An 8,739-nucleotide genomic window follows, 5' to 3' on the forward strand; every position below is an offset into this window, starting at 1 on the left:
TTAGTGTTTTCCTCTCATGTACATCTGGTGTGCGCAAAAACCCGAGGCCAGAGACACCCACCCGTCCTGGGACCCCAACCCCTCCTGCAGTGGGTCAGAGCTGGGATGCAAACATAGCAGGAGAGGACTTCACCCTCCAAAACCCCGCAGCCAAGGGGAAGAGAGACAACCCAGGCCACCACACTCAGCCCAGGTTATTTCACCTCTGGATATAATCCTGGGGACCAAAACCTTTGTTCTCCTTCCTCCTCTGGACCCATGAGCCACAGCTGGTGCGTGATGCTGCACTCCAGCAGCAAAGACTGCCAGGTTCATTAGTGCCCGGGGCAGGAGCTCCTCAGAATCACAGCCTCCTGCAATGCTACACAGTACCCCATTAAAACTCCATAGCACAAGTAAAAAGCATCAGCCAGAGTACAGAACCATAGGTCAGTTTACTTAACTGCACAAGTCAGGACAGTTTTCCAAATCTCAATACAAACAACCAATTTATAAACTATGTACACATTCCACAAGTCTTTTCACACAGCAGTGGGCAAGGTCACATAACCCAGTTTGGGAAAGCAGGGACTCCCAAAAGCAAGGATGAAATTAAAACTACCCTCATTCCCCTCACTAGCAAGAGCAGCACTAGTAATTCATTTAGACTAACCAGGAATCCTTTGGGTTTGCATCTACAGACAGTCCTCTGCAAAAAACTTGTCCTTTGTAAACACAGTATTAGGAAACATCTCTTTAGAAAACGTCAGTCCCTCCAGTAGTTAATTAAAGAGAGCAGCTTTTGCTCAGAGAAATGCAACACTGCCATCCTCCGGCTTACAGGCTGCACAACCACAGCACAAAGTCAAGAACTACAGACGTGTGCTGGCTGAAAGACTGGATTCTGACAAGGTACAGCTGGAGTGTCCCTGCTGTGTGAAAAACAACCTATGGAGTTCAAAAGATAAAAATACAAACCACAAAAGAAAACCCAACCAAACTTGCAATCCTCGTATGACTGTTCCACTTCAGATGGTAAGAAGACTGGGTGTTACTGGAAAGTGTCACAGAGTTTCACTAGTCGTTGTTTGGGTTTGGTTTTGTTTGGTTTTTTTTTAATTAACACTTTAAACAAATCCTGCTAGTTACTCTCTTCAACAATAAATTCAGGATAGCGTTGGGTAATAAAAATACATTGCACAATAAAATCCCATTAAAAGTCTCAGTTAAGCTGAAAGATAAAAGGAAAATAATCTTATTACGTCAGCTGCCAAGGGCCACGGAGAGGACTCGCGTTCACTGTACTCATGCGTATCGGTGTGCAAACGCTAGGACGACACCAGCTCCCAGCTCCACTTCACTTCAGCATAGGAGAGGCAAAGAAGTTGCCCTGATGCCTAAGCAGGATTGCTGACTTGCTTTTGCTCCCAAATCTAGTTCAAAAGAAGTAGAAAAAAAAAAATCAGTTTGGGATTTGGGATAGAGAGGTCTAACACTTTCCTTTTCCAGGGGTCATTCACCCAAATTTTACCCACCTCCCAAATAAAGTGCTGCTCTCGATACCACGTCACTCATTAACCCACTGTGCAGCTTGTGCTGTTACTACAGCTCTGATTAAGGGAGAGCTGACCAAGTAGCAAATCCAGACTACTCCCAGAGCTGGGTCCAAAAGCCTGGTTTAAGCTCTTCTTGAACACCCAAACCACCTGCAGTCATCCCAGCATCTCCATGACAGCACCCACTGGCACTTACTTGGGAGTGGTTTTGATGAAGGTAGACCGGACTCTCTGGGACAGGGAGCTGGATGATGGCGTCTTGGAGAGCTGCTGCTCCGGAGTCGTGAGGGGTCCAAGCATGCTCACTGCGAAAAAGGAGGCAGCAAAGTGAGCAACATGAGGACAGCTGAAGTTTTCATTGCCAGGCAAGGAACATTAGACATTTCCTAGCATCTGTCAGAAATACTAGACAAATGTGGTATTTCCTGGCACGCTTTTCTTCCCTCTCCCTCCATAGAGTGCGCAGGAATGGCTGGCTCCAAGTCTCACAAGCAGCTTTGATTGAGGGTCATTATTTTTAATACAGCAGCTGCAGAGCCAAGAGCGAAGCACCCAAGGGTTACCTTGAACATCTGGTGTCTGCGGAGAGGAGTAGGCATTGGCGTTCTCAATTACGTGTGCTGGGTCAATGTTTTCTTGCTCCACCATCATCAGCTGGTTCCAGTAGTCCACAGGCAGCTGCAGAAGTCGCTTCACTACCTAGAGACACCCGTGAGTAGCTGATGTTACAAACCAGCACGCAGCTTTGACACACATCACCCCAGCTCCCTCCAGCAGTTCATTTCAATCCTTTAAACAGGATCCATGCACCCAAGTCAGTCCTTCCTGCTGACCTACCTGGGGCTGTCGCTTCGTGTCTTGGAGAAGCGTCACAGGGTCGGGATCAGGTACTGCATGGGCAACTATTGTGGGGCCAAAGACTTTGGCCAAGTTGGTAATGTCCATTTTAGTCTCTGGGCTCTGAGCCACCCTATATTTAAAAAATAATATATATTAAGAAAGGGCGAATGTAGGCTCTCCTCTTTGCTTATACAACTTCCCTTCCCAACACACACTTCAGCCTCTGAATAAGGAGGTTTTTTCCAGAATGAAGACTTGATGCTCACAAGCAGTAACGTGAACCATTTGGAGAAAGCACCAGTGGCAACTTCCCCTTTCAGAACTACCAGTCCTTGGGGCCATACCTCTGCAGGTGGATCATGAGGAAAGCCAGGGTGTCCCTATTGGCCTGAGGGAGTTCACCGACTGCTTGGTATATAGCAGCAACGCTGCTGTCCTCATCCACAACTTCTGGAAGGAAAAAACATTAAATATTTAGACTTCAGAAAGTGGTCCCAATGCACAGCTGCAATATTCCCCTCACAGTGAGAGCCAGGCTGAGAAAGAAGGAAGCTAGAAGCTTTCCACTGCAGTTATTTTGTATCCTGCCTAGGCACTGGAACTTGTTTCCTTCCTCTTCCAGAACAACACAGCAGAAGAGAGATGTTCCTAGTGTACTGCACATCAACACAGATGCAAGCGTGAGGGCTCCACGGAGCACTGAGCTCTGCCAGCTCACGCGACAGCTAAACCTGGGACCCTCAAGCCTGGGAAAAGGGCTGGAGATGTCATTTCACAACTCCTTACCTGCAGCTTCCATAAAAGTCTTGTTTAACCGGAAAGTGAGAAGGGGTTCTTTCAGGCTGCGCAGAAAGTCCTTGAGAAGGCCACAGACAGCGTGGATATCATCCACTTTACTGAGCAGAGGAATATTTTTTGCTCTAAGATACTTGTCTTTCAGTTCCCTCACTGTCTTGTCACAGCCAGACACCCGGTAGAGGCCGGTCTGTTAACAGAAAGCATTGCTTACAGGCAAAACAACAACTACATGTATCAAGCTGACATTCTTCTGCTCCCACTTCCTCTCCACACCTGAGCACCCCACACAGACACCGTGGCTCAGTCGCCCATGCAGCAGCACTATACGCACCATAAATAAGAGATATTTGGGCAAACAATCGTTTCCCTGACACCACGACCCATTTCATTAGCACCGTTTCACACCTCATTTTGTTTTTACCTCCTGCAGCCCTCGCTGCTCAATCTCATTAACACAGTGCACTATGATGGAAGGGATCATCGGAGGAGCAGAAGGGACAAAGTCCATCAAGGTTCCCTAAAAGGCAGAAGGGAAAAATAAAGAAAAAAAAACTAATTTTAAAGAGATACTCAGTCTTCAAGACATGGAAAATACTCTCTCAGGAATTCAGAGAGATCTAGGCTCAAAAAAGCAAACATTATTTCTTTTTTATCAGCACAGAGAAGAGCAGCGCCACATCCATCAGCGCAGCGCTGCAGGATTGCCTACCCAGAGCTGCCGCGTTCACAGCTCAACACCCTGCTAACATCGCATCCCTACCACCCACCACCCTGGTTACTGAGCGGTACGTTAGCAAGCTCATTTGCAGTTTATCACACAGCTCTGAGCAACAGGAGCTCCTCTGTGGAAGGCAGACTTGTTGGAGCCTGAGCACGTTGTAACTCTGACCAAACCTCAGCCCAGATGTTAACAGCTAGACTGCCCCAAGCTCGCCCTCCAGATTTACCTCACCAATTCGGACTGGAGTGCCTGTCAAGGTGGGGATGCAGGGAAGAGGACAGCGGTCCCGACACTCTGGATGAGTGACCAGACGGCAGTCTCTGCACTTCAGAGACATTTTTCCAAATTTTATTCTCTTTCCACATGGAACACACGATTCTGGCTTGATAACCTAGACGATTCAAGCATACAGATGGGAAGAGATTAGTGCAATGTAGTAACTCAGCAAGACTTAAACCTGATGACCATATAGGATAGTGTGTTCCCTGATCCACACAGGAAACCAGTACAGTTAATATTGACCTCAGATATAACAGCTGGCAGCCTCTTAGCAATAGCTTGGTATCACACACATGCAATAGTGGAAGGAGGTGCTTTTTCAAGTTCCTCCTGCCTGTAGACCTACCGTCTTGGAAACAAAGTCATGCAGCCTCACTCCCCCATTGCTCTGCGGGGTGCAAGAGCCATCAGTCTCCGATTTGGATTCCAGCTGCTTACTGCCAATGCTCGACTCGCTGCTCCAAGGCTGCGGAGGACCTGAAAGACAGCAGAGGAGTGTTGACCAAATGGAATCACCCCGCTGCGTAACCTCTGCTTCAAAACAAGCACATCATAAGCCAGAGGCAGCTGGGTTTTCAGGGCAGCCTCCAACTTATGTAGTTGCTTCAGGACTAGGACACAGACACGACACCTACCACTCGTCGTCCGGCTTCTCAGAGTATAAGGCATCGTCTGGATGGTAGAGATAGCTTCAATTGGGCCACCATCACTGGGGACCATGACAGTTGTCTTTGCTATGATGGATTCATTTCCCTGTAACGAGAAATACGTGGTTAGTGACAGCAATACTGACAGGACATGGGATTTTCTGGTTCATTGGCCCTAGAAACAGGAATGCAATATGAGCAACTACTGTAAGAGCACACAAACCCAGCTGGGACCACCATACCTGGTCTGCTGCGGAGCCAATGGATCTGGATTTCTTCTGAGGACCTGGTGGGCCTTCAATGAACTGCCTGAAAGACCTCTGTAAAGATATCACATATTTTTATCTCTGAGGCAGCTATGCTGTTAACTTGGTGTTACACCAGTTCAGCATCACTAGAAGGACTGAGCAATTGTCTGCACACCACAGATGCATTAAGTTCTTCCACAGTACTTGTTCTTCCTGGAACCTGGAACAGTGTCAGGAGGCCTCAACATACTGCCCTTACAAATAATTTTCCTAGGCAGCTTTATAATCCAATTCACAGAAAATAAAGGAATTTTTAAAGGAAAAAAAAAGGTGGGGGGAAACGACAACTAAGCAAATCCCAGACTCTTCCCAACTCTGCTAGTGATGATTTTAGGCTGTCTTTTCCCACCTGCATAATACCAGACGACCAGAACAAGCACAAGCTCTGTTACAGAGTAGAAAAATATTAACTTCCTACATGATTTTCCCTAATCTGGCAGCTGTTAATGATCTTCAAGTGCTTCCTTGCAAACTCTAGGCTGTAACAGAGCAAGATACGCAGAACTCCACTCCAGTCATTTTCAGTAGACCAACGCCAACATCAGAATTAACTTTCAATCTAAATCCACACAGCAGGTCTGAATTATAGTAGAAGCACATCCATCTGAAGTTTGTTTGTGATGAGGAGCTCAGACATCATTAGAGGTGGCAGCAAGATGACAGATGGTGACATTGTGTCAGCTAAGGCTAACAATGGAACCTATTTGAAAGGGAAGAATTGAACATACCCGCTTCTCTCTCCTTTTCAGTCTGACAGCTTTCACCACAGAGGAATCCCAGTCCTGTGGGAAATCCACAACGCTGGTTAGCTCAGTGTAAATACCATACAGCCTCTGGCCAGGACTTTCATTAAGTTTTAGCCAATAGCATACCAGAGAAATGCTAATCAGCTCTACCACTTTAATAACACAGTAATCTAAACACAAGAGGCCTCTAGAGATTACCCCACACCCCAAAGGTTTTGCAGCAAAGGAAAACTTTAGAACTTAGTTACATTACCAGTGACTCATCAGACTTGTCAAAGCTGATGTCTGACAGAATGGAGACAGATTCATCTATTGTAGACAGCCTACAAAAAAAATAAATGAAAAAAAAAAACCCAGAAGAAACTTGTATCAGTTTGTCTTTCAGTCAGCCACGGTTCCAGAACAGTCTTACTGACTCAGAGGAGCTGTTTTTCAACTGGAATAAAAAGTAAAACTCTGCTGCTCTGGGTGCAGTATGTATCACAGCGGTATGGATTGATATTTGACACGTATGCTGCTCAGACATACGTTGCCTACCTTTTGTTGCCTGAACCTCCTACAGAAACCTGTTGCCTGTTCAGAAAGGCGAGGGCAGATTTCTGTTCTTCGCTCAGCTGAATGCTCCCAGATGCATCACACATGAGCAGCTCTCGAATCAGCTGTATTTGCCGCTCCTGTAAATGTAGATAATATCAGAAGCTGCCACAGGATAAACTCCGTTTAATTACTGTATGAACCAATCTTGACTGTTTGAGATACCACACAGATAGGCTCTCAGAAGTCGTGTCAATAGACTGCTAATGGCTACAAAGCTCCGACAGGTAAAGGCAGCTCAGCTCCAAGCAGCAGCCAGTTGCCTTTTTCCAGACCAAATCAGAAGGCTGCTACAAGCAACCAAGCCAATTTGTTGTTGCTGGGCTTTTTTCCTACCCAGGAAAAAAAATTACCATGAGTGTCAGTGTGTACTTTCCGTAGATCAATGCAGTTTAATCGCCTTGTCTCCACACTCTAAAGAGCTCGCTGGTAATGAAGGAATTACTCACCAGTTTTTCACAGTCTGCTTCAGCTTTTTGCCTTCGTTGGACCTCCACATCCACTTGATTGCGAGCGTGTTTCAGCTTCACATCCAGAGCGCTACGTTCAGCTTCAGTTTTCATGAGCAGATCTTTGTACCTGCCAAGCTCGTGCTCCATATTCTGCTGTTTTCTCCGATACTCTTCAAAGTTCTTCGCTAACTGAATAAACTCTGGAGAGGAGACACACACATCTTTAGCTACCCAGGCGAGCAGACGAGATGCAGCAGCCCTCCTTTCACTGACAGCAGTTATCTATTAATATAAGCTGCTCTCGACTGAAGAGTGGAAAAGCTGGCCTTTTGACAAACCCGCCTACGCTTTAGATGTCCCTAAGATCTCGCTATTTTCCAGACCAAATCCTTCATGTCAGTGTCAACCAGAAGAGCTAGAACACAAGACTCTGCATGGATTAAGTCAGCTTGTGACAAGCAGAACGTGGCCCTGCCTAGAAGTCCAGCCTGTGACTTGGTATTTCTCAACGAGGAGAAATCCCTCAACTCTGCCTGTGGAAATCTTACTACCCACAGCATCATTGACAGATTCTTCAATTCATTTGTTTGCACATTTCTATGCTTACAGCAAAGACAGCCCAACCCACTTCAGAAGCAGAACTTACGGTGTTCATCCCCTTCACTTAAAAGTTCAGCCTGGCGCACAAGTTGATCATACAGACTCCGTAAGCTCAGCATCGCAGTCTCCATCTTTCTGCCAAGAAACCAGAGCTAAATAAACAGCCCAGCCCCTGCTTCCCACCTCCAAACAGAAAAACGCGTTATCAGCCCAAAGAAAAAAGAATCAGCTTCAGAATTAATTATTTTAACTTTTTTTAAGGCGAGTTTCAAATGCTGCACAAACAAAAATGCACGAAGAGTTATGTTTTATGGATATATACACATCTAAATTCTTTCTTAGGGAATGAAGAGCCTCACTCCTCCACAATTTATGGACAGCAGAGCCGCAAACAAAGGCAGCACAGCTCCCCACCTTACTGCTTCAAATAATGTCCAGTGTACTACTGAGGCTCCAAAGCCACAGCAAGACAAGGGAGCCCAAATTATTCGCCTTCTGGAAGGCTGCAGAACACAGCTCATGCCCTGCCTACAAATAACTTGGTACTATATAGGCCACTAAAAATCTGCAAGTTTTCAGAGCTTCGTAAGATAAAAATAGGAGCAACATTCTGGGGAATTTTAATACAGTTTTAAATTTAGCTGCATTTTCAGCTACAGCTCCTGCTGCAAATAGCTGTTAAAATTCAGACAGTCAGCACATTTTCCTCAAACAGTAGCAACAATGGCATAAACAGAAGCAATGAAGAGGAAAGTCTGCAGCTCAGCAACATAGAAATTACTTCACTAATGCGAGGGGTTGCCGGGGCAGGCAGGACAGCCTTGACTAATAAATTAGCACCGGGAGCAGGCGCAGACATAGTCGGGAGAGGTGCCAGGAGGGAGTACAAGACATCGGCTTCACGCTTAGGAAGCCACCGTGGAAAGCTCTGAAGTACTCGATTCACAATTCCAGACTCTACAGACACACACATATACCTCGGGAATTTCTATATTATATAGACTACGAAGTGTAGAAAAGCTCTCTACTACAAGGTCCCCCTCTACTCCTTATAGTCTGCTTAATTCACGGCAAGTGGCACTTCAACAGCTTCGTGCCTTAATTTATCAGCACCCTTGATCGCCAGCCCCGCGCCTAACGCGACAGCAGAAGCCGGAGAGGGTGAAGGAACCCGGCCAGCCCGTACAGACCCACAGCCACTGGCCCTGCCCGGGAGGCA

At 46.3% G+C, this 8,739-nt stretch overlaps 1 protein-coding gene across 1 annotated transcript; it reads right to left on the minus strand.

Annotated features, from left to right (window-relative positions):
* Nucleotides 1-1,336: 1,336 nt before the first annotated feature.
* On the minus strand, nucleotides 1,337-7,651 carry RACGAP1 (Rac GTPase activating protein 1). Its single transcript, XM_010181993.1, has 16 exons — nucleotides 7,567-7,651; nucleotides 6,918-7,120; nucleotides 6,412-6,548; nucleotides 6,128-6,197; nucleotides 5,857-5,910; nucleotides 5,063-5,140; nucleotides 4,809-4,926; nucleotides 4,520-4,650; nucleotides 4,121-4,285; nucleotides 3,595-3,690; nucleotides 3,162-3,360; nucleotides 2,720-2,825; nucleotides 2,373-2,505; nucleotides 2,099-2,234; nucleotides 1,732-1,840; nucleotides 1,337-1,412 (listed from the first exon to the last, which is right to left on the minus strand). The coding sequence occupies exons 1-16, from the start codon at nucleotides 7,649-7,651 to the stop codon at nucleotides 1,337-1,339; spliced, it is 1,896 nt and encodes a 631-aa protein (XP_010180295.1).
* Between the last annotated feature and the right edge of the window lie 1,088 nt (nucleotides 7,652-8,739).

This window comes from Mesitornis unicolor, unplaced genomic scaffold (assembly GCF_000695765.1).
Source record: "Mesitornis unicolor isolate BGI_N332 unplaced genomic scaffold, ASM69576v1 scaffold30773, whole genome shotgun sequence".
Classification (NCBI taxonomy): Eukaryota; Metazoa; Chordata; class Aves; order Mesitornithiformes; family Mesitornithidae; genus Mesitornis; species Mesitornis unicolor.